Genomic DNA, 24,440 nt, shown 5'->3' with positions numbered 1-24,440 from the left:
CAGGAGTTCGAGCCCCACGTAGGGTGTAGAGATGACGTCAAGAAATAAACTTGAAAATGTTTTGCTGGGGCACCTGGGTGGCTCAGTGGGTTAAGCCGCTGCCTTCTGCTCAGGTCATGATCTCAGGGTCCTGGGATCGAGCCCCGCATCGGGCTGTCTGCTCAGCAGGGAGCCTGCTTCCCTCTCTCTCTCTCTGCCTGCCTTTCCATCTACTTGTGATCTCTCTCTGTCAAATAAATAAATAAAATCTTTAAAAAAAAGAAAAGAAAAGAAAATGTTTTGCTTCCGCAAAAAGACAAATGCTGTATGATTCCACTTTTTTGCAATCCTTAGAGCAGTCCTGTTCCTGCAGACAGAAGGCAGAATGGCTGTTGCCAGGAGCTGAGGGAGGTAGAATGAGGAGTTATTTAATAAATATGGAGATTCACAGGCACCTGGGTGGCTCTGTCGGTTAAGCACCGGCTTCTGGGTCAGGTCAGGACCCAGAAAAAAGGGTCCTAGGATCAAGTCAGGCTCCTTGCCCGGCAGGGAGCCTGCTTCTCCCTCTCTGTGTGCTGCTCCCCCTGCTTCTGCTCTTACACATAAATAAATAAAATCTTTTTTAAAAAACAGAATGGGCTATCGATGTGGTTAGGACGGTGTACAGAGGTGTTCCAGGCATGCTGTGTGGTCATCCCAGGGGATGTGTGGCCCCCAGTAGAGGAACACCCGGTCCCCAGCAGCCTGAGTTTTGCTCTTGGCCAGAAGCTGTTACTGTGGGCTGCTGCTCTCTGGTTTCCAAGGCTGTAGGAAGAGAGAATCTGTTTCGAAGAGGGGAAGTTTGGCGCACATTTATTTTTTTTTACCAAGACATATCAGGACCACACTTTACAAAAAAGCCTGGAAAGGGAAGTGGCATGAAAATTGTTTTGGTTTTAATACAGAATAATTTTTTTTTTTTTTTTTTAGATTTAGGACATATTTAAAAAAATGTTGAGTTCAGTTTAAATATATGCAGATACCGGGGCACCTGGGTGGCTCAGTGGGTTAAGCCTCTGCCTTCAGCTCAGGTCATGATCCCAGGGTCCTGGGATCAAGCCCCACATCGGGCTCTCTGCTCTGCGGGGAGCCTGCTTCCTCCTCTCTCTCTGCTTGCCTCTCTGCCTACTTGTGATCTCTGTCAGATAAAAAAAAAAAAAAAAAAAAAAAAAAAAAACTTAATAAATAAATAAATAAATAAATAAATGCAGATACCTTCCAGAAAAAGGTAATATTACAGTAAATTAGTCTTGATCAGGCAGCACGGAGAAAATTTTTGGAATAGTTGCATTTGAAGATTCCTATTTAATGAATGGCTTTGACTCAAAACTGATTTAACCAAGGGGCAAAGAAGAGAGAGAGAGAGAGAAACAAATCCTAAGAGACTCTTTTTTTTTTTTTAAGATTTTATTTATTTATTTGATAGAGATCACAGGTAGGCAGAGAGGCAGGCAGAGGGTTAAGCCTCTGCCTTCGGCTCAGGTCATGATCCCAGGGTCCTGGGATCGAGCCCTGCATCCAGCTCTCTGCTCAGCAGGGAGCCTGCTTCCCCCTCTCTCTCTGCCTGCCTCTCTGCCTACTTGTGATCTCTGTCTGTCAAATAAATAAATAAAATCTTTAAAAAAAAAAAGATTTATTTAGTTATTTTGGGGAGGCGTGAGAAGGAGCGGGAAAGGGAGAGAGAGATTCTGAAACAGACTCTGGGGCTTGATCTCATGATCCTGAGACACCACATGAGTCGAAACCGAGAGTCAGGCACTTAACCGACTAAGCTACCCCCGTGCCCCCCGAAATATTTTTTTAAAAATTTTTTTGAAGGAAAAAAAATCCTCAAGAGATCTGCAAAATATAAAAAACAAAACAAACTGATTTAACCAAAATCTGCTGATACTTTCATGAGGGGATTTAGAACTAGGTCACAGCAAATAAAGTACTTAAAGTAGTAAAAAAATAAAAATAAAAATAAAAAAAAACAAGAAAACCCCTAAAACCCAAACCCACCTGAACTGAAGCACTGTTTTGGGAAGGGACAGAGAAGAGGGTAAGGAGGAAGGCCCTGCGGGGAGGCACTGCATAGTCATCTAGTGCCTTTGGTTATCTGGACATTAATTTCAGAAGTGTCCTTATAATTAGAGTAAATTAAAGATCTTGCAAATTACAGGTCATGGATCTCCACTATCCCTGTTGAATTAGTGTGTAAAGGCCCTCATGAAATGCTGCTTTAAGACCAGAAGGCAAGTATGTCCACTGATCTCAGTGAGATCCCACGGAATCTGCGAGGTTGAACTTGAAGCAGCGGCTTCCCAGATCCACTTAAGAGAAATCTTGGGTTTCTTGGCCGGCAGCGGCCCTTGCAAGGAAACCACGTGACGGCTCCGGGTAAGGCAGAATCCCTTCAAGGGCATTCAGAGGGTTTATGAAGTGGCAGCTTCAAGTTCACACCCCACCTACAGGGACTGGGGCCGTTGGCTCGGGCTAGAGGGAGGGCTCCCGAGTGATTCTGCTGTGCCACCCGGAAGGGCAGCCACCCAAAAAGGGATTGACAAGAGGATGAGGACTTTGATTTTTATTCTGCCGTCTTTCTGGGGTGGGAAACAGGCAAACGGGAAAAAAAAAAAAAAAAAAAAAAGCCAGCAGGGAAACATATTTGGATGGCCTGGTGAAATACTTGGCTAACTCCCACTAATTTGGACATTGTCACCTTTGCACTCTCGGATGCCGCGAATAGGTATTGTCCTTCTTTCTAAGGTTGAAAAACACCGGCTCAGAGATCAGGTGAGGGCCCAGCTGCTAAGAGGCAGAGCCCGGGCTCCGCCTGGCCTTATCCATCTGCCCTTTTGTTCCGGGACAGGAACAATTCTCTTCTGTGACGGCCCATCCTTTCTAGTTTTTGTTCTCTGCTGCACTTGAGCTAACTGGGCTCCTCTCTTACTCTTGTCTCCTACTCACAGCGTAAATTGGGATCGGTGCGGATTTCTAAGAAAATAGAAATGAACAGGGCAGTCAGCTTGAGAGCAGAGAACGTAAGAGACACACTCACGCAGGAAAACCCGCCAGACGCCAGAATCACTTACCTCTCGCTTCCCATTGCTTGGCAGGGCTGACCTTGAACACGGCTTTCTGGTCACTGTGGTGGGAATCGCCTTTTGCATCATTCATTAAGACTGCTGGCTCGGAAATGACCTTGAGAGGTAGAAGGAAGCCTCTGTCCGCCTCCCGCTTGAGCTGGTAGAGAATAAGATGGAGAAAATACCAGAAAAGAGCGACACTTGAAACCAGTTTTGCTCTGTAAATCGGGGAATTATTAAATCATGGCTTTTAGTCTGAGGGAGGCAAAGTTCACGTGCATGAAAGAGATATCACTTTAATGGCCAAAAAAAAACCCCAAAACCAAAAACAAACCCACCAACACCAAAAAACTTGAATTTTCAGCTGAGATCGTTTTCCACGACTCCTTGAAGAGCTACTGCCACCTCATGGAAAATTTTTATAAACTCCCAGCTGAGGCAGGAATCCATGTTTGCTGTCTTAGGGGACCTTCTGCTGCCGGCCACGGTGTGATTTGCTCTCACACCAAAACACCCCTGGCCTTTGGCCTGCAAACTGCAATTTTTACACCGTTCTGGGTCCATTTCAAAGTGGTTAGAATATCATAGACACATGTGATTAGAAATCAATAAATAATACTTCTCTTAAAAGTATTTTAGGGATTCTTGATCTGCGGTGGGGGAGGGGATCGGGAGTTTGAGCCCGGAGTTGGGTGTATAGATTTCTTCAATAAATTTTTTAAAAATATTTTATTTATTTATTTGACAGTGAGAAAGGGAACACGAGCAAAGGGAGTGGGAGAGGGAGAAGCAGGCTTCCTGCTGAGCAAGGCGCTGGACGCCGGGCTTGAACTCGGGACCCTGGGATCATGCCCTGAGCCGAAGGCAGACGCTTTAACTGACTGAGCCACCCAGGCACCCCACTTAAATAAATTTTTAAAAAAATATATATTAAGTGTGATGTTTTTTACATTTAAACTTAAAAATATTTTGGGGGGCACCTGGGTGGCTCAGTGGGTTAAGCCTCTGCCTTCCGCTCAGGTCATGATCTCAGGATCCTGGGATCAAGCCCCACATCAGGCTCTGCTCAGCAGAGAACCTGCTTCCCCCTCTCTCTCTCTGCCTGCCCCTCTGCCTACTTGTGATCTCTCTCTGTCAAATAAATAAATAAAATCTTTAAAAAACACAATTTTTTTGGGGGTGCCTGGGTGGCTCAGTGGGTTAAGCCTCTGCCTTCAGCTCAGGTCATGATCCCAGGGTCCTGGGATCGAGCCCAGCATCGCATCGGGCTCTCTGCTCAGCAGGGAGCCTGCTTCCTCTTCTCTCTCTGCCTACCTGTGATCTCCCTGTTTGTCAAATAAATAAATAAAATCTTCAAAAAAAAAAAAAGGAATTTAAACTTAAATTTTTTAATATTTCTGTTTTATTTTTCTCTTTTTTGAAGATTTTATTTATTTATTTGACAGAGATCACAAGTAGGCAGAGAGAGAAGAGGGGAAGCAGGCTTCCCGCTGAGCAGAGAGCCTGATGTGGGGCTCGATCCCAGGACCCTGGGATCATGACCTAAGCTGAAGGCAGAGGCTTAACCCACTGAGCCACCCAGGCGCCCCAATATTTCTGTTTTCAATAAAAAATGTTATTTTTGGTTGTAATTGAAATGAGCAGAGAGGGAGGACATCGTGATTAAGAAAATTGTTCTCTGTGGTTCTTCTCCCTGTTATTTTAAGGAGAGCACTTCTGTGACAAGCAGCCGGATGCCGACTTCCCACAGACTCCAAACAACCTCCCCACTGGTGGGTTCTGGTGAATTCTTGTCTCAAGGCTCCGTGGAAACGTCCTTCTACACCTCCAGGTAGAGTGGACTGTTGCCCTCTCGGGGTCTGCAGGACTCCATGGCCACCTCCAGGGTCCTACTTATCATTACCGTATTTCTTGTTACCGTATTTACTGCTGTGGCACTTTGCTTCTTCTGTTGCGACGCTTTTGAAGAGGGAGCGAACAGCAGGAGAGCTCAGAGCTCCAGCTCCAGGTTCAGATCCTGCCTCGGCTCCTGACTGGCTCTGTCACCTTGCGTGAGTTTTCTCTGCCGCAAAAGGGAGAAAAAAGTATCACCTTTAAGGGATGTTAATAATGAGCTTTAAATGAGTTCATCTTCTTCAGGGTAAGCTTAGGGCTGGGTTGGGCGCTGAGGAGGGAGCACAATTGAAGTGTGACCTCCCAGTGCTCTGCTCCTCAAGTAATTGCCCTCACATAGGTCTGTCTGTCCCACCAGACTGGCTTCTGCAGAGAAGGATGGTCCAATTCATCTCTGAAATCCCCTGTCCTTACAAAGGGTGTCAAGCATTGCTCAGTCGTGGTTGGTGAATGCAGGCATACACAAGGGAGACACACTAGTATCGTCACAGTAAAGATCTCAGCAGGGCGCCCGGGTGGTCCAGGAGGTTGGGCATCCGCCTCGGGCTCAGGTTGTGATCTCAGAGACCTGGGACGGAGCCCTGCTTTGGGGCTCCCTGCTCAGCAAGGAGTCTGCTTCTCTCTCTACCTCTGCCCCTCCCCCCGCTTATGCTGTCTCGCTCTCAAACAAATAATCTTTAAATAAATAAATAAATTTCATTCCAAAAAATGAAATGAAGAAAGCAATTCTACTTCTAGTAGCAACGAAAAGAATAAAATATTTAAGAATAAATTTTTTTTAAGTGTAAGGTTTGTACACTGAAAACTGTAAAACATCAATAAAGAAATTAAGGAAGATGTCAGTAAAGACATCCCATGTTCATGGATTGGGAGATTTCATATTGTTAAGATGGCAGTCCTCCCAAACTGATTTCTAGATTCAAAGTGTTCTCTGTCAAAATCCTAATTAGTTGTGTGTTTTTTTTTTTTAATCCTCAGAAATTGAAAAGCCAATCCTAGGATTCATATGGAAATATAAGGGATCCAGGATGGCTAAAAAAATCTTGAAAGAAGAGCACAAAGTGGGAGGACTCACTCCTTCCTGACTGCAAAATTACTGCAATGATGTAGTAATCAGTAGAGTGCAGTGTAGGCATGAGGGTAGAGCTACAGATCAGTGGAAGAGAACGAGCACTGTGGGGCCCCTGGCTAGCTCAGTCAGCAGAGGATGTGACTCCTGCTCTCAGGGTTGTGAGTTCAAACTCCACGTTGGGTGTGCTGCCTATTTAAAATTAATTAATTAGGGGCACCTGGGTGGCTCAGTGGGTTAAGACCTCTGCCTTCAGCTCAGGTCATGATCATGGCGTCCTGGGATCGAGTCCCACATCAGGCTCTGGGCTCTGCAGGGAGTCTGCTTCCTCTTCTCTCTCTGCCTGCCTCTCTGCCTACTTGTGATATCTGTCTGTCCAATAAATAAATAAAATCTTTAAAAATAAAATTAATTAATTAAGAACCGGAGGCCAGATCCAAACTCTCACTTTTATGATCAGCTGATTTTTCAACGAGGGTGAGGGACCATTCAGTGGGAAACAAATGATCTTTTCCACAAATGCCCTTTTACAAGAGATCCCAGAGAGCTCCCTCCCAGCCTCCGTTGCATGAGACTAACAGCAAGAAGCTTGCCTCAATGAGGAAGCAGACTCTCACCAGACCTGAACCTGCCAGAGCCTTGATTTGGGGGCTTCTCAGCCTCCAGAACCGTGAAAAATCGATTTCAGTTGTTTATGTTCTACCTCATTTATGTTTTTGTTTTTGTTTTTCTAAATAGCAGCCTAAATGAACTAAGACAGTGTTTATAGTAACCCCAAAGTGGAAACACCCCCAATGCCCATCTGATAAATAGATGTTTTTAAAAAGGTTTTATTGATTGATTGATTGATTGATTTGAGAGACAGAACACGAGCACAAGCAGGGAGGAGGGACAGAGGGAGAAGGACAAACAGATTCTCCACTGAGCAAGGAGCCTGACGCAGGGCTCCATCCCAGGACCCTGAGATCATGACCTGACCCCGTTGCAGACGCCTAACTGACTGAGCCACCCAGGCACCCAGAGATTTCTTTTTTTTCAGTATAGTCTATCCATAGGAATCTATGGACTATTATTCCATAATGAAATAAATAAATAAATAAATAAATAAATAAATAAAATACTGGAACATGCTAGAATAGGCATGAACCTTGAGAACATTATGCTAACTGAAAGAAGCCAGTCACAAAGGACCGCATATTATATGAAAACGTTTAGGCAAAACACGCACAATGAGCAAATCGGTAAAGACAGGAAGTTCACTAGTGGTTGTCTGGGATTCTGGGGGCCGAACTGTGCTATGGCTGCTGGTGGGTCCCAGGTTTCTTTCTGAGGTGATGACAATGTTGAAAAACTGATCGTTGCACAACTCTGGGAATATACTAAAAACCATTGAATCGTATGGTTTAAATGGGTGAATTGTATCTCAATACGCTGTTGTAAAAACTAAATTATGGGGGCACCTGGGTGGCTCAATCATTCAACGTCTGCCTTCAGCTCGGGTCATGATCCCAGGGTCCTGGGATTGAGCCCCGAATCGGGCTCCCTGCTGAGCGGGAATCCTGATTCTCCCTCTCCCACTCCCCCTGCTTGTGTTCCCTCTCTTGCTGTCTTTCTGTGTCCAATAAATAAATGGAATCTTTAAAAAAAAAAAAAGTATATTACAGTATGTAACTTGTTAGACGATCATGTGGCCATTTATTTGTAAAAATTTTAACTGTAAAGAATATGCCAGGGGCACCTGGCTGGCTCAGTGAGTAGAGCATGTGACTCTTGGTATTGAGGTTGTAAGTTTGAGCCCCGTGCTGGGTATGGAGATTACTTAAAAATAGAGTCTTTAAAAAAAAATAGAATCTTTTAAAAAAGAATATATTCATAATATGACATTCTGGAAATAATAAGAATAAGAAATTATATCATGTCAACTGAGTATATTTGTTTCAATTAGCAATAAACGCACCTCGGATAAACCTCATTGGCTACGATACTGCCACTGCGCAAAGCTCAACTGAGTATATTTGTAAAGGAGACACAGTTGGTACCTGCCTACCCTCCTTTTCCTCAGGGGACACTGTCCCAGCTCTGCAAGTGATTGCTCTAAGTCAATGGCATGAATCCTACCTCTTAACCAGGTCTATGTGGGTCCGGGTCCGTTAACCTATGGCATTCCATTCCCAGCAATGGCGTCTGGTTCTGGAGCGGGGGCGTGAAGCAAGTTGGCCCAATCAGACTACAAGGAAGACTTTCAGCCCCCCACAGTCATCTCCTTGGGTCAATGAGATGCTGCTCCCCTTGCCAGAGAAGGACCCCTGGGATGAAGTCAGGGTTTGGGTGGCCCTGGAGACGTCATCTGGGTCCTTTACAGAAACTCATTGTTCTCCACCAACCCTAACATCTGGCCGCCTCAAGGTTTCCTGTTCCCTGGGGTCCCGAATAGCTTTCCTTCTATTTTAGCTTGTTTGAGCCAGGGTGGTTTCTGTTATCTGAGAAAAGCATCCTAACACAATGTGCGTAGAAGAAAGAATGGAAGGAAATGTATAAAAATGGAGGCCGCCATTAGCTTTTGCTGGTGGGGTTATGAGGCCTTGAGATTTCTTTTGTATATTCTTCTGTGTTTTCAAGTTTTTCTAAAATTAGTACGGATTACGCTTTTTCTTTTTTCTTCTTCTTCTTCTTCTTCTTTTTTTTTTTGTATTACACTCTCAATCAGATAAGCCCATTACATCTTTAAAAAGGAAAAGGCAGGGGCACCCGAGTGGCTCAGTTGGCTAAGCGTCTACCTTCGGCTCAGGTCATGATCTTGGGGTCCTGGAACTGAGCCCCACGTCGGGCTCTCTGGTTGGTGGGGAGCCTGCTTCCCCCTCTCTCTCTGCCTACTTGTGATCTCTCTCTGTGTCAAATAAATAAATAAAATCTTTAAAAAAAAAAAAAAGGAAAAGGCAGGGGCACCCGGGTGGCTCAGTTGGCTAAGCGTCTACCTTCGGCTCAGGTCGTGATCCCGGGGTCCCAGGATGGAGCCCCACCCTGAGCAGGTAGAGCATCTCCCTCTACCCCTAACCCCTGATTGTACTCTCTCTCTCTGTCTCTGTCTCCCAAAGAAATGAATAAATGAATAAAATCTTTCAATACAAAATAAAAAAGTAAAAATTTAAACAAAAAGACTGTCTTCTGTCTTGGGTGCTTACTCTCTCTCTCTAAGCTTTTCTTATGTGAGAGAGAGAGAGAGCACGGCGGAAGTGTAGCAGGAGAGGGAGAAAAGTAGGGGAGCCCGATGTGGATCTCCATCTCAGAACCCCGAGATCATGACTTGAGCTGAAATCAAGAGTCAGATGCTTAACAAATTGAGCCGCCCAGGTGCCCCCCTCATTTTGTTTCTTAAATCACGCTTTTGCGGGGGGAAGCTTGCTGCCATGTTGAAAGTGGCTCCTTGGTGAGGCCCAGGTGCCGGGAAAGTGAAGCCTGTAGCCGCTGGCTGATTCCCCTGCCCCACCCAGCAGATGAAGGCTGCCCAACCACAGCCTGAGGACAGCCTCCTGGGGCGCTCCGATCCAGAAGCATCCATCCAGCGGCTCCCTGATTCTTGACCCTCAGAATCAATATTAGACAGTAAGTTCATTGATTTATATATTTATTTTATTTTTGAAAAATAATCTCAGTCGTTCAGCGTCTGCCTTCGGCTCAGGTCATGATCCCAGGGTCCTGGGATCGAGCCCCACATCAGGCTCTCTGCTCAGCGGGGAGCCTGCTTCCTCCTCTCTCTCTCTGCCTGCCTTTCTACCTACTTGTGATCTCTGTCTGTCAAATAAATAAATAAAATCTTTAAAAAAAAAAAAAAAGAGCAGTATGTCCTACCAACTGAGCCAGCCAGGAGCCCGGGCCCCCGTGAGTTTATTATTCTAAGCTATTAATTTTCAGGGTCATGGTTCCATGGCGATCGAGAGTCACAGAGATGCCGCTCTTTTCGCTCAGTGAGCCACTCTGCGAAAATCTGAGCTTGAGGACCAGAAACCCCAGCATGAGTCGATGTATCTACAAGGGGCCTTATTGCTTCTGCCTTTGCTTCAGGAAAATACTGGGTACAATTAGGAAGGAGGGTGATGCCATTCTGTGGGACTGTTGTGCCATTCTGGGTACGTCCCTAAGGTCGACCTGTATGCGTGAATCTGGAAAGGTTCATGGCCCACCGAGTGGGGAGCAGAACGGTTGCAGAGTCCCACGTACGGCGTGTGTGGGAGGCGCTGCTGGAGGTGGCTCCCCAACACCTCTCCTCCCCTTCCTCCTCAACCGCAGGCCGTGGTCCCAGCGTCAAAACCAAACCGCAACTTCTCAGCTTCCCTTGCAGCCCCTGGCACAACCACAGGAGCGTATTTCTGGCTAATGAGATAGAAGCAGAATCCCCAGGAAGGAAAGTTACCAGTTTTTAGTAACATGTATACATTTTTTTTTAAAGATTTTTATTTATTCATCAGAGAGAGAGAGGGAGAGTGATCGAGCACAGGCAGGCAGAGTGGCAGGCAGAGGCAGAGGGAGAAGCAGGCTCCCTGCCAAGCAAGGAACCCGATGTGGGACTCGATCCCAGGACGCTGGGATCATGACCTGAGTCGAAGGCAGCTGCTTAACCAACTGAGCCACCCAGGCGTCCCACATGTATACATTTTTTAAAAAAACATTTTTTAAAATTTATTTGAGAGAGAGAGAGAGAGAGAGAGAGTGGGCGTGTGAGCGGGGGAGGGGCAGAGGGAGAGATCCTAAGCAGATGCCGCGCTGAGTGTGGATCCCGATGCGGGGCTCGGTCCCAGGACCCTGAGATCATGACCTGAGCTGAAGGCAGACGCTTAACCGACCGAGCCCTCCAGGTGCCCTGATCCGTTTTTAGGGACGCCTGGGTGGCTCAGTTGGTTGGACGACTGCCTTCGGCTCAGGTCATGATCCCGGAGTCCCAGGATCGAGTCCCACATCAGGCTCCCAGCTCCATGGGGAGTCTGCTTCGCTCTCTGACCTTCTCCTCAATCATGCTCTCTCTCACTGTCTCTCTCTCAAATAAATAAATAAAATCTTAAAAAAAAAATTTTTTTTAATTAAAAAAAAAAAAAAAAGATGAAGAAAGGGAGGAAAGTCACGGTGTGTGTGTGTGTGTGTGTGTTTACTTGTGTGAGCATAACGACGTTGAAGGATGCGTATCCGACTGTCAACACCACAGAGGTTACGAAGCTTTTATTTTTGCCCCGTTTATGTCGTGATGGCAAACATTTGTTAATCTTCTGACGCATTATAATAGGGTCCACAACCTTATAAAAAGAGAGGAAGAGTCAAATACACTAATATCCATATAGGAGAGGAAGAAAGGCCAAGGGCACAATGGCACAGCGTTCCGGAATTACCGGTCATCGCTCTGGCTCAAGGCAAGCGGGTCCTCAGTGACCGGGTGGGTACCGAGCCGCGTGCGGGGGGCCGGGAGCGGACAGGCTGAGGAGATGGGACGATCGGGCTCTGCTGCGGGATCGAGCACTACCAGCTCCAGATTTGTTCCACAGGCCTTGGTGTGGAGGCCCAGCCATCCCGGAGGTCATTGGGACCCCACCGGGACCCGGGAGGCCCAGAAGGGCAGATGCAGCCTGGCTGAGAAGGGATGCAAGACGGGGTGGGGTGGGGGCACGGCTGCGGCCCCCGCAGCGCAGGTCCCGGGCTCCCCCTTGCTTTGAAGAGCAGGTGTCTGCTCCAGTCCCTGCTCTGGGGCACCTGGGGTTGTGGCCAGATCCCACCCTACAGGCGCTGAGCAGGGCTGCGGCACATGGGAGCCCCGGGTTGCAACAAATCACCGTGTCCTGCAGCTGGCTGGGGAACATGACATACGTCTACCTACTCGGTGGCTCTTTGCTTCCTAGTGCTGCTCTGCGCTGGGCCCCTGAGCTGCCCAGGGGCTGGGGGTTGGGGCAGCAGGGCTGCTGTCTGGGATCCGCCTGCCCACCCACTCCCAACTGCCTCCCTGCACAATTTCCTCTCTTGCGGCCGCCAGGGGTTTCCTGTTCTCTCTGGCTGTCTGGGCAGCTTCCTCATTTCCCCTTGCGACACCGACATGGTGCAGCAGGTGTCTGGATGGCTCCCGCTCTCAGAAACTCCGGCCATCAGGGACGGAGCCGATGAGCCTCTGGGCTCACACCAAGGTGTGCCACGGAAAGGGACAGCCGCTCAGCCAGGCCAGGCCCGGCCAGGTTCTGGAGGAGGCAGAGGAGAGAAGCTGCCATTTCTGGGTTACGACCCAGATAACACACGGAGCATGTTGAGGCTTGAGAACTCTCTGTTGCTTATCGAAAATTTCCACGTAACGGAACATCCTGTATTTTTATTTGCTAAATCTGGCTGCCCGACCCTAAGCGGCTCAGCCTTCAAAGTTCTAATCGTATTTTTCCAGAAAGGGAAGAGAGAGAGAGGGAGGAGAGAAAATAAGAAATTCCCCATGGAAAGAGCCTGGGTGTGACTCACCAGCGGCTCCTCCGCACTGCGGGCCGGACACGGGGCCCCGGGAGAGAGGGCAGAGCTGGAAGGGGCACTCGTGCCAGTCCTGGCTCAGCTACCAACTTCCTGTGGGTCCCCCGGGGCCGGGGCTGGACCTCTCTGGGCTCCCAGGCTGGAGTCTGTGGCCTCCAGTGCTCACTGGTCCATCACGGTTGTCCCCAGCGCCCCCTCCGTGGGCCAGACCCAGGTCTGGGGAGGGAGCTGGACTCCTGGGCCCGCGAGCAGCTGGCTGGCAGGTGGCTCGTGGAGGATAGAGACAGGAAAATAGATCCCCATGATCCGGAAGATAGAATCTCCACTTCCCTCTTGGGAATAGAAATGGATAGAATCTCCACTTCAAAGGGAGGGGTACTCCGTCCCCACTGGGCTCTGCACCTGCCTTCTCCTCCGCCCCCCCCCTTTTTTTTTGAAGATTTTATTCATTTATTTGACAGAAACCGAGAGAGAGGGAACACGAACCAGGGGACAGGGAGAGGGAAAAGCAGGCTTCCTGCCAAGCAGGGACCAGCCCTATTTGTCCAAAGCATATTTCTTTTCCTTTTTTTTTTTTTTTTTTTTTTAAAGATGGGTTAGTTGATTTGGCAGAGAGAGACACAGCGAGAGAGGGAACACAAGCAGGGGGAGTGGGAGAGGGAGGAGGAGGCTTTCCACCAAGCAGAGAGCCTGACGCAGGGCCCCAGGATCATGACCTGAGCCAGAGGCAGATGCTTAACCACTGAGCCACCCTGGCGCCTCTGCCTTCTTCCTCACCCTGGTGCCAGTGGCCGCTCCGGGATCTGCGGGAGCTGCCTACTGGTGGCCTCGGCTGTCATGACACGTCTTATAGACCCAGCTGTCCTCAACAGGAAGCCCTCCACAAGGCCATGCGTCCTCTGGCAGCCCCCAGAGTGGTGTGTGGGGGAGGGGGCAGAGCTATGGGTTGTGCAGTGTTGTGCAGTGTTCTGGGGGACTTGCTTCCTCTGGACCAGTGGGTTGGGTTGGATCCAGGCAAGCCTGGGTCTCGCAGATGCCCACCTGCGTGCTCAGGGGCTTCACATCACCTGGTGGCTTCAGGATGACACAAGGTGGCAGTCCGCTTTTTTCCAGCATGTGTGCGTGGTGGGGAAAAATGGAAGAAGGAATTTGATTGAATTAGGGTGTGGAGGGGGGTTACCTGGGTGGCTCAGTCTGTTAAGCGGCCAACTCTTGGTTTTGGCTCAGGTCATGATCTCAGGGTTCTGGGATCCAGCCCTGCATCGGGCCCCATGCTTGGGCGGGGAGTCTTCTTGTGGAGTCTCCCTCTCCCTCTGGCCCTGCCCCTGTTCTCTCTCTCTCTCAAATCAATCAAACAATCAATCATAAAATAAAATAAAATAAATTAAAATAGGGCGCCTGGGTGGCTTAAGCAACTGCCTTCAGCTCAGGCCATGACCCCAGAGTCCCGGGATCGGGTCCCGCATCGGGCTCCCCGCTCAGCGGGGAGTCTGCTTCTCCCTCTGACCCTCTCCCTTCTCTCGCTCTCTCTCAAATAAATAAATAAAATCTCTAAATAAATAGATAGATAAATAAAATCTTTAAAAAACACATAACATACCGTTTACCATTTCAGCGTACAGCTCCGTGGCATTACGTACGTTCCCGATGTTGAGTAACTATCACCAGTGTTTCTAGACCTTTTTCATCATCCCAAGCAGAAACTCTGTACCCAGTGAAGAGTCATTCTCCTCTTTCTCCTCCTCCCCTTCCCAGCCCCTGGTAACCTGCAGTCTACTTCCTGTCTCCGTGAATGTGCCTGTTCTCAGCATGTCATCATCATGTAGAACCATACCCCGTGGGTCCTTTTGTGTCTGCCTGCTTGCATGTAGCCTGTTTTCGGAGAGCTCCCGTGCTGTCGCAGGTGTCAGAGTGTCCTTCCTTGGGACACTCTGAACCATATTCAGAGTGAATGGCTGAACCATATCCCACTGTGTGGCTAGACCGCGTTTATCTTACCCATCGTCTGCGGGTGGACACTTGGGTTGGTTCTGCCGTCTGGCTACCGTGCATGATACTGCAAATGATCGTGGGGGTACAGAGATCGGCTGTTTGAGTCCCTGCTTCCAGGTCCGTAGCGTCCACACCTAGACCCGAATTGCTGGGTGACAAGGGTCCACTCTGCTCTTCTCCACTACAACTATGCTTCCGGTCTACACTTCGGGTCACCAGATAGGTGGGGTTTTTCCAAAACCAGGCCTAGGCATGAATGATTAAACCACAGACATCGGTAATTCGTTCAATCTCTAGCCCCCTCGCCTCTCTGGGAGTCAGGATGGGGCCCTTCTTAGGGGCTTTCCAAAGGCCTCTTCAGTAACATAAAGTTGGGTGTGGTTGAAGATTGTTATGAAGATTATTATGAATAACATAGACAGTTGTTGTGCTTATCAGAAGATTCCAAGGGTTTTAGGTGCTGGTATCAGGCATGCAGGGGAAATACACATTTTTTCTTAGATGACAGGATGACATGGGGTCATATGACAATTCTGCCTCTTTCCCATAAGAGCTGCACCATCATTTTACATTTCCACCAGCAACGGATGAAGCTTCCGGTTCCCCCACATGCTCGCCAGCCCATGTTATCCTGTTTTGTTTTGTTTTATTTTATTTTATTCTATTTTTTTTTTTTTTTAATAACAGCCATCCTGGTGTTGACCCATAACTAGGTTTGCCTCTTGGTGGGTGTCGCACCCAAAAGACACAACTGAGCCAAAGAATAGGGAAAGGAAGGATTTTGCCTGCAGCTAGTAGAGGGTCCTGGGGCCATTTCCCAGAGTGGCATCTCCTCCTCGAGCCACAGAAGAACTGGGAAGTTTTAAGCAAAGGACTCGTACAGATTCACACAGGGGCTTGCTCCGTAGGGGGTTCAGCGTGGAATTAGGGCAAAAGTCATCGTAAGGTGGTCTGTCTGTCCCGGTGGAAGGCAGGAGGGCCAGCGAGAGCTGGCATCGCCCGTTCCATGCCTCCATTTGACTTTCCTCCGTTTGAGAGAAGTCGAGAATGTGTGTCAGGTCATTCTTTACTTTCGAGTCAGCACTGCGAGCTTTACCACGGATTTATTGTCCCCGATATGATAAGACTATCTCCTGGCGTGACAGTGGCTTTGTTTTTACATTCTTCTGTTCCGTTAAAAATCATGATCTATCGGGGCCTAGGCTTCTGTAATTTGCAGGAGGAGACGTTTCATTGAAAGGTAAAACCAGGGGGGCGCCTGCGTGGCTCAGTGGGTTAAGCCTCTGCCTTTGCCTTGGGTCATGATCTCAGGGTCTGGGGATCGAGTCTCATATGGTGCTCCCCGCCCAGCTCCCCCGTCTGCCTCTCTGCCTACTTGCGATCTCTGTCAAATAAATGAATAAAATCTTAAAAAGAGAGAGAGAGAGAGAGAGAGCTGTAAAACAGGAAAGAGGCACCACTGTGAGTTGGGAAGGAAGGGAAGCCCTTTTGAAGAAATGGAAGAAAGACCCCCAACCCCATATGCAGATGGCCCCGAGGATGACCTCTGAGGAGCATGGGGCAGAGGCCAAATGATGCAGAAAGTCTTAGGGTCATTGGGTCCTGTTTTAATCCCGACCTCAGCTGCTTCCCACATCCCCGCTCGGTATCCTCAGACATCACCCAGGACATTGCGGACCACAGCGTTGCGACCGGAGACGCACCCGCCTCTAGCCCTGCTCCCCCGCCGAACTTGGGCCTCAGTTTCCCCACTGAAAATCATGACTATTTCCCCAAAGACCACTCCCCTTCCACTGGGCCACTGCATGAAGCATTACCAAAAAGAAAAAACAAAAAACAATTGTCTACTTTCCTCTCCATGTTTTCTCCTCTTCTCTGGCTGGGCTAGGTGGCAGGAGGAGACTCTGCATCATGGGGTTCAGGGAAGAACCCTCAATCATTTTTTAACATTTATTTTGGTGGTGGTGTGGGGGGGAACGCCTGGGTGGTGCAGCGGGTTAAGCGCCTGATTCTTGGTTTCGGTTCCAGTCCTGATCTCAGGGCGAGATGCTTCCTCCCTCTCCTGCTACCTTCCCACGCCTGCTCTCTCTGTCTCTCTAAAATAAATAAATCTTGAAAACCCACAGAAATCTACTTTTATGTAATCGCTATGCCCAGCATGGGACTTAAACTCACAACCCTAAGGTTGAGAGTCAGACGCTCTAGGGACGGAGCCAGCCAGGCGCCCTATGAAGTGTGGACTCCTTAAAAAAAGACCCTGTCCCCAGAGCTCAGGCTCACCCAGTTTTTTTTTTTTTTCAGCGGAAGGGGTGCACCTGGGCGGTGAGTGAGGATGGCGGCGGGGAGCAGGTGCCTGAGAGCCGCCCCTCCCTCCCCTCCCCTCCCGCCTCACCCTAGCTTTGTCCCTGCGCTGATGATTGCTTTATTACTGTTTTCAGTCAGATATAATTCCGGCATTTTCTATAATCTTGATCTTTTCACTGATACCAGATTTTTGCACAAAGATTTGTATATAAAATGATTATGTACCCACCAGAATACATTCCCCGGCAATTACAGTGTTTAAGATGCAGCTCCTAACACTCCTTCGGCACATTCCTCATTTATTACTTTTGAAAATGTTTTTGTTGATTTTTTTTTTCTAATTTTTTTTTTCGGTGGATGTGTTTACAAATCCAATAACAATCCTCATTTAGAGTTGCAAAACACGAAGCCGTTTTGAACCCAGACAGATGGCAGCTAAATGAACTTTAATTAAAGAATGAGTGCTTTGAATCAAATCACTTGAAAAAGTACAGTGCGCGGAGACTGGAGAGGCCGCATAAACAGCATCTGGGCTCCGCGGCAGGACGCGGGCTGCCTGCGGGAGCGGGGAGGCGGCCCCGTCCGTCGGATCGGGCTGGGTGGGCACCGCGGGCAAAGCGGGGTACGCGTGGGGGGGGCGGCCCCCAAACGTGCCCTCGGTCCGGACGCACCGTCCGGCGCGTAAAGCTCCCGAGACGGGCTGGAACGGACACAGGCCACCTCCTGGGTCAAGGGCTCTGCCTTGGAGGGGCGTGGGGGTCCCCCCTTCTGCTTTCGTGCGGTGGGGACGGGCCCCAGGGCGCGGGGCCCCGCCGCACCCCCCGCTGAGCCGCCCGCGGGGGCGCGAGCGCAGGCAGACAGATGGCGGAGGCTCCGCAGGCCGCGGCGCGCGCGTCCCCGGGCCCTCCCCGGGCGCCCCGCCTCCCGCGCAGCCGCCCGCCGGGCAGGAGCCACTTCCGGCCGCGGCCGCGGGGCTGGGCGGGGGCGGAGGCTGGTCTCTAGGCGACCGACAGGCGCCAGCCGGCCCGGGGTGGGCAGCGGGGGCGCCCGGGGAGGGGAGGCCGCGCCCGGGGAGGCGGAGGGGGATGCGCCCCGGCGGCCCCCGCTCCCGCTCGGTGGTGGCGGCGGTGGAGAAAGGAAGGGGGCGGGCGGGGGAGGGGAGGAGAGGCAGGGGAGGGGACGGAGGGGAAGGGCCGCGAGCGCCGAGTGGGCGTTTGCACGCCGTGCCCGGGCGGGGCGGGGGCAGGAAGAGCGCCCGCGGCGTCTAATCCGGGGAGGCGGGATTAGACGGGGGCGCCCGGCCTCCAGGAGCGGGGGCTGAGGGCCAGGTGGCAGCTGCCCGATTGTCTTGGGTTTCAGAGTTTCTGCCTCCAGGGCGCGCGGGGGGGGGGGCGCCCCAGCCCTGATCTGGAGAGAAAGGGGCAGGGCTCTGCGGGTGGGGCCTGACCCCCGGGGCCACCGGGATGGGACAGGGAGGTGGTGGCCGCAGCGGGGAGAGGAACAGTGTGGGCTCGGCGTGCCAAGCCTTGTGGCTTCTGGCTTCTTGCATCTTTCCAGGAGGAAACCGAGTCCGGAAGGCTGGTCCCTCCCAGGTCTGGGCACCTGGCTGACCCCACGGGTTGGCAGAAGCTCCCGGCCGGTTTGGATCGTGTAATTAGCTGAATCAGGACTCAGGCTCGTTGGAATCCTAGGCCGGCTTCTGGCCCTTGGCTAGACCCTGTGGTCACCGTGACCCCTCCGTGCCCCTGCGCTCCTGTCCAATTGACTTCCAAGTCCTGTTGGCTGACCTCCTTGTTATTCTCCACCTGGCTGGAAGCCGCGCCAGCTCTTCCCGGAATAAGCAGAGGAGCCCCCCCCCCCCCCCCCGGGGTCTCCCAGCTTCTCCTTCCAGCCCTGACCATTCTTCCCCGCAGGAGGCCGGGTCCTTCTATACTCGGGTGGGGACTCCCCCCTTCCTCCAGGCCGCCCCTGGCAGGCCCACAAGGCCTTCCACACTTCCACATGCCGGTGGAAAAAAAGCGACGCAGGCTGTCCCCAGGGTGTCCAGCTCAACCTGAAGGACCCAGGCGGCATTTCTGCCTCACTCACCTGGCCAGCGGGGCTCCCTGTGCCGGCACAGCCCTCATCCCACCGGCAGCCACTCCCTGTTCCTTGAACGCCCAAGGTCTCGGGCAGCCTCCCAGCCTCGGCACACGCGGCTCTCCTAGATCACGGTCCTGTCCTCCCTGTCCCACTCTGCCCTGCCAACCCCAGCTGGTCTCAGAGTTTCTGCTTCAGAGATGGTTCTAGGTTGGGCACTGCCCTGTCTTCCCAGGGCACACCCTGCCTTCCCCACCCTGAGTGAATGGGGGCGCTGCCCACTGTCAGGCCCTTTTTGACCTGTCCTGCTTTCAGTCTTACCCCTTCCTTCCTCCTCCTCCTCACCTTGCCACCAAGGTGGCCTTGCTGAGACACAGCTGTGACCCATCACTCTGCTCAGATGCCCTTGAGCTCAATCAAAAATGTGCCCCACCCCTCTGGGTCCAACCCAGAGGCCCCTCTGCCAAGGTGCCTTCTCCCCAGCCATGGAGATGCCAGGCTTACTGGTCATACTGAACACTTGAGCTGTCACCTCTCCGTCACCAAGACAGCCCCCTGCCACCCTGTACTCCTTGAGGCTAGGGGTCAGTCTGTCACCTGGCCTCCCGTGGCAGCTCATCTGGAGGCCACAGGGCCCCAGCAGCAAAGAAATGAGAGAAGTCTGTCCCCAGACACCAGGGCCCAGTGGTCAGGGACACCACCTCCGCTCTGGCAAGCCCCAGCTCTGGCAAGGAAGGGGGACCTTGGCAGGCCGTCTGAGCCGGGTTTCCTGACCTTGTCCCAGTGACAGCTGTACTTGTTAATTCCAAACGAGAACACACAATAAAGTTATGAGCAAGGGCCATGCTTTTTTTTTTTTTCTTTTTTTTACTTATTTAAAAAGGCCTTGGTGGCAGGAATATAGTGTAAAAATCATTGGAAAAACTAAAAGGCATCGATACATATCCGAATATACACTTTGTACATAAATTACATTTCCTTTAGTCTTTCTGAGTGAGGTCCTGATTCAGCACTGAGGTCTAGTAATTCAGAGGTCCCGGGAGCTGCACGTTTAGGCCGGCGTAGTCCACCATGTACATTGGCCACTGCTAGAGACAGGGGGACAAAGGGTCTGCGTTAGGACTCCGGGTGACGCGCAAAGACCGCCAGACCACTTAGCGATGCTTTCCGAAGGGCCCTGTCAGATGGTATTCGTCCGGAGGCAGCTGAAGGTCCAGAGAGGGGACGTGACCTGTCCAAGGTCACACAGTTCACCAGGGGCCAGGGAGCCTGGGCTGTGGCCTTCCCACCTGTTCCCACCTGTGTCCCAGGGGCTGCTTCTGTGGACCGGACGAAACCGAGGCGTGGCTCAGAACAGCAGTCAGCCCTCCAGGCCTTAAGCCCCAAAGAGTCTGTCCCTCTCCTCCAGGCCGCCTCTGCTTGGCCCCCAAGACCTTCCACGTAAGGATCTGGGAAGTGGGAAGAGCTAGGGACCCTGTATATGGACCCCTAGGTGGGGAGAAAGAGATAGCCTGAATTTGGGGGGGTTTCCCCAGGAAGGGGTTAAAGGGAGGCCCGGTCAAACGATAAATCCCCACATCATTTTCTAAGGCATCTCACTATCCTCCCCACCGGACTCAGGACTTCAAAGCCGGTATTTTAAAGCCAGAAAGAACTCCCGAGCGTGTGTGCCCCTCACGAGGTTTTCCTCTTGGAGGGGACACAACCCAAGCCAAGCCCCCGGCAGGACGGGAGGAGGCGGCGGCTGCGCGTGGGGTCCTCCACCCGCCGCTGACCACAGCGAGGCCACAGTCAACCAGCGCTGACCCCCGACTGCCTCCTCCACACCCTGCGGGTAACACCTGCACCTCACAGGGCTGTGGCGAGGCAGAGGGGAGCGCAGAGATTAACTCAGCCTCTGATAGCCTGGGAACCGAGAGTCTGCTCGGGGTCCTGCTCTGGCACGGCCAGGGGAGTCCCCTACCCTCTCCGGGGGCTCCCACCGCCCCCCTGCCCCACGGGGGTGTGACTTCCTGCCTGGGGCGGAGGCGTGAGCCACCGGTGACAGGGTTGGGGCTATGTCTTGAGTAGATCAGCCCCACTCAGGGCCCAGCGTCTCCCTGCACCCCAAACGCACGCCCCAGAGGAGAGAGCCATGCCTGCGTGCGGCGGGGAGGTCCGGATCGGTGCCACCTTACCACGAGTGAGATCTGGTTGGTGGACGCCACGGACTCCGGGTTAGAAGACGAGGAGGAGGAAGATGAGGAGGATGAGGAGAAGGAGCTCCCCTCTGAGACCCGCTTCCTCTTGCGCTTGGGAATGCTGCTGTCTTTGGCTGGTGGGAGAAAAGAGGACGCTGGGTCTCGGCGCTGAACCCCTCTGGAGAAGGCTTTTGTTTTCAGGTTTCAAGCCTCGGCATTCAAGGCTCCAGAACCCCCAGGCTCCTGAGGCGCATCTCTCCAACCTCCGACCTTAACCAGGCCCCACTGCCCCTTGGGTCCCCTGCCTTTGCTAACACGAGCCTCACCCCCCCCCCCTCCGGTATGCCTCCCCGAGTGGGCTCAGTTCAGGCCCAGGTCCCCCTTGTACTATCCCAGGAGCATCCAGCCTTGGCAGGGGGAGGGGCTGGCCTCCCCAGAACTCCCAGGGCCCAGCATGCCGCAATGAAGGGCTTGGCCTCGGGCCCTGGAGAAAGTCACTTCAAGTCACTTGGCCCTGTGCCTTCATTCCCTCTGTTAACTGTGGACGTGTGATGACTCCCACCTCAGACTGCCGGGACGGGTGACCGTTCACAGCAGGCAGGGCTCCCAGGGGAAAGAGACATTGGTTTCCAGTCAGACGTCCCAGATTCCAATTCTCATTACTGCCAGCACTAGCTGTGTGACCCTGGGCAGATCGATTAACCTCTCTGAGCCAAACGGGGAAAACCGTGTGATGTGAGACTCTAAGATTACTATGAATCAAAGAGCCCGGCATCCAGCCCAGCACGGGGCAAGACTCAGCTGGGGCTCTGCTGCGGCAGAATGAAATTGGGAGGAATATGTGAGACATAGAAGATAGATTTGCAACCGCGTGTCACACAAGGAGGGTTCGGTGCTAGACTGAGCAGCCAGTTCCCTGAGTAGAAACCAGCAGGGCCCTAGTAACAGCATGAGGGCTGGCTGGGCCGAGGAGGTGGCTGTTTGTGCAGCTGGTGAAGACAACTCAGAGGCTGGGCGTCTGTGACGAGGGTGTAGACAGACATCCTGGGAAACCGAAGATACTGGAGGCAGAAGATGCTCAGGGAATGGGCCGGAGGAAAGGGGTTTTGGTAGAGGGCCCCACGTGAACAGGAAGGCAGAGGGGCTGGCCCAGGGTCACAGCCAACCGGGGTGCCTGGAAAACCCTAAAGATGGCCATGGTGGGGTAGGGGAAGTGGTGGACGCGAGTCATGGCATCCGCCCTGGGACCACATGGCCCCGGCTCTCCTCCGTGGGGCCTTCTGCATCTCTGCCTTCGACCTGGGAGCAGCTCCCCAAACCCGTCACCTCCCCACCCGAGAGTCTGGTGCCCCGCCCAGCCCCCTGTGATCAGTGCAGGCCAGAGGGCAGCTGGCTCCTGGCCGGGCTGTGCCACCCTAGGCCGTGGCATTCCAGGGGGACCTGGACTCAGCTAGAGATGGGGCCTCGGGTCGCAGACCAGGATGGGGGGCCCATCACTGGGCACCTGCTGGACCTGCAGTTCGGAGGGATGGCTCGAGGGGGCCACCAAGCCCCCTACATGGGCCCGCCAAGTTCCTTCCCCTCTCTGGGCCTCAGCTTTCCAGCAGCACACTGTGGCCAGAGGCGTGCCTCCCAGTCATCCCCGGGAACACAGCCCCGTTCCCCTAGTGCATCTTCTCGGGCAGAACCATCGCCTGCCGGACGGTCCCCCAGCTTCCTGCGTGCTCAAGGGTTCTAGGGGAGTTTCTGGTACAGGTGTGTGTTCTGCAAATGCAGGAAGGATGGTGGGGTGCCCCCCACCCCCAACCCACAGCCAGTCTCGGCCACGCAACTGCCTCCCCCTGTGGGTCACCTCCCCTGCGTCTGTCTCCTCCTGGGGGGGTGCCATGATCCCACCAGCACTCCTTCCCCAACCACCCCCCCTCCCACCCGCTCCAACCTGCCCATCATTATCTCCGGCTCACAGGACACGCTCAGCCGGGCTGTGGCTGCCCCACCCCCGGCCCTGGCAGGCACCTGCACCCCATCTGCCCACAGACCCTGGTCCCCGAGAGGCAGAGAGGTGGCCTTTCCAGCCACTGCCTTCCTTACCTGGCACCTTGGCGTCATTACAGATTTCTGCAAAAGGTCTGAAAGAGAAAGAAATGAGGTGGCGGTTAGAAAAATGGGGTTTTCCCTCTTCCTTCCCACCTGCCCCCTGAAAAGAAGCGACACCTCTCATGAGAGGAGATACTCCGGGTCTCGGGACCCCGAGATCAAGAGTCACACGCTCTACCGAAGGAGCCAGCCAGGTGCCCCACAAAATCTTTCTTTCTTGTGATGACGAGGACTTTTAAGATCTACTCTCTTAGCAATTTCCAAATGTGCGATCAACTATTTTTAACTAGAGCCATACAGTGACTGTGTGGTAATTTATTAGTAGTCTTGACTTTTTCTGATTTTTAATTTTTTTAAAAAAAACCTTTTTTTTTTTTTTTAAGATTTTATTTATTTCAGAGAGAGAGATTACAAGTAGGCAGAGAGGCAGGCAGAGAGAGTGTGGGGGGAAGCAGGCTTCCTGCTGAGCAAAGACTCGATCCCAGGACCCTGAGATCATGACCTGAGCCATAACCAAGAGTTGGATGCTGAAGCGACTGAGTCCCCCCAGGCACCCCGAGAAGATGGGTCATTCGGAAACTAGGAAGCGGGTCCTCCCCGGACCCTGAACCGGCCTGGGGCTGGGGAGGTGGGGAGGTGGGGAGGTGGGGGTGGTGGGGTGGGGGGAGGGCACTCACTGGAGCTGATTGATGATGACCATTCGCACGTGCTCGCGGGCCTTCAAGATCTTCTCCAGCCGGTGGATGTCGTACGTGTTGGGGTTCCGGAACGGGATGTCGTCGGGCAGGCCCGTGACCTCCACGGCGTCCGGGCTGTCCCGGATCAGTTTGTAAGGGACCAGCACAGGCCGGTTCAGGCCCAGGGCCTCGCCTACAAGACACGGTGGGTCAGCGCCAGGGGAAGATGTGCCCCGTGGGAGGCCACGCCCTCCGAGGACAGGGCTGGATCCCGGCGTGGTCCAGCTCCGTGGCCACCGCACTACAGAGTTTAAAAAAATCAATACACGCCTTTTTAAAAAAATCCGCTTAGCAAAACCATAAATCTAATACCCAGCGCTGAGAATGAAACAGGCACTTGAGCGCGTCCACCTGGTAAAACAGATGTGTGTACCCACGGTGGAATAAATACAAAGTCCTTCCTTATTATTTATACTTACATTAATCTATTATTAATTACTTATGAATGATAGGACGGGGTGTCTTGGGTGTGTGTGTTTTTTTTTAAAGATTTTCTTTATTTATTTGACAGACAGAG

General features: G+C 52.1%; 1 protein-coding gene, 1 long non-coding RNA gene and 1 pseudogene across 7 annotated transcripts in view; all 3 read right to left on the bottom strand.

The window, feature by feature from the left end:
- Positions 1–1,834: 1,834 nt before the first annotated feature.
- LOC116580717 lies at positions 1,835–14,247 on the bottom strand. 4 transcript variants are annotated; one of them, XR_004281762.1, is made up of 4 exons: positions 14,135–14,247; positions 10,267–10,419; positions 3,093–3,243; positions 1,835–2,994 (listed from the first exon to the last, which is right to left on the bottom strand). It is a non-coding gene; the product is annotated as an uncharacterized LOC116580717 (long non-coding RNA). The 4 variants fall into 4 exon arrangements; XR_004281763.1 differs by lacking the exon at positions 10,267–10,419 and adding an exon at positions 5,005–5,148; XR_004281760.1 differs by lacking the exon at positions 10,267–10,419.
- Positions 7,900–8,050, bottom strand: LOC116581546 (annotated as a pseudogene).
- A 5,523-nt stretch (positions 14,248–19,770) lies between the features above and the next one.
- Positions 19,771–24,440, bottom strand: part of GTF2IRD1 (GTF2I repeat domain containing 1) — a 95,879-nt gene continuing 91,209 nt past the window's right edge. For all 3 annotated transcript variants that reach the window (XM_032327338.1, XM_032327339.1, XM_032327337.1), the window contains 4 exons: positions 23,864–24,056; positions 23,181–23,218; positions 21,087–21,223; positions 19,771–19,997 (listed from right to left, as the gene is read on the bottom strand). In XM_032327338.1, coding sequence (XP_032183229.1) covers positions 19,929–19,997; positions 21,087–21,223; positions 23,181–23,218; positions 23,864–24,056 — 437 coding nt within the window. In that variant the 3' untranslated portion in view covers positions 19,771–19,928. The remainder of the gene's footprint in view (positions 19,998–21,086; positions 21,224–23,180; positions 23,219–23,863; positions 24,057–24,440) is intronic.

The sequence above is a fragment of the Mustela erminea genome, chromosome 20, assembly GCF_009829155.1.
Source record: "Mustela erminea isolate mMusErm1 chromosome 20, mMusErm1.Pri, whole genome shotgun sequence".
In the NCBI taxonomy this organism is placed as follows: domain Eukaryota; kingdom Metazoa; phylum Chordata; class Mammalia; order Carnivora; family Mustelidae; genus Mustela; species Mustela erminea.
Note: the sequence above shows the minus strand (reverse complement) of the source record. Positions and strands in the feature narration are given on the sequence as shown.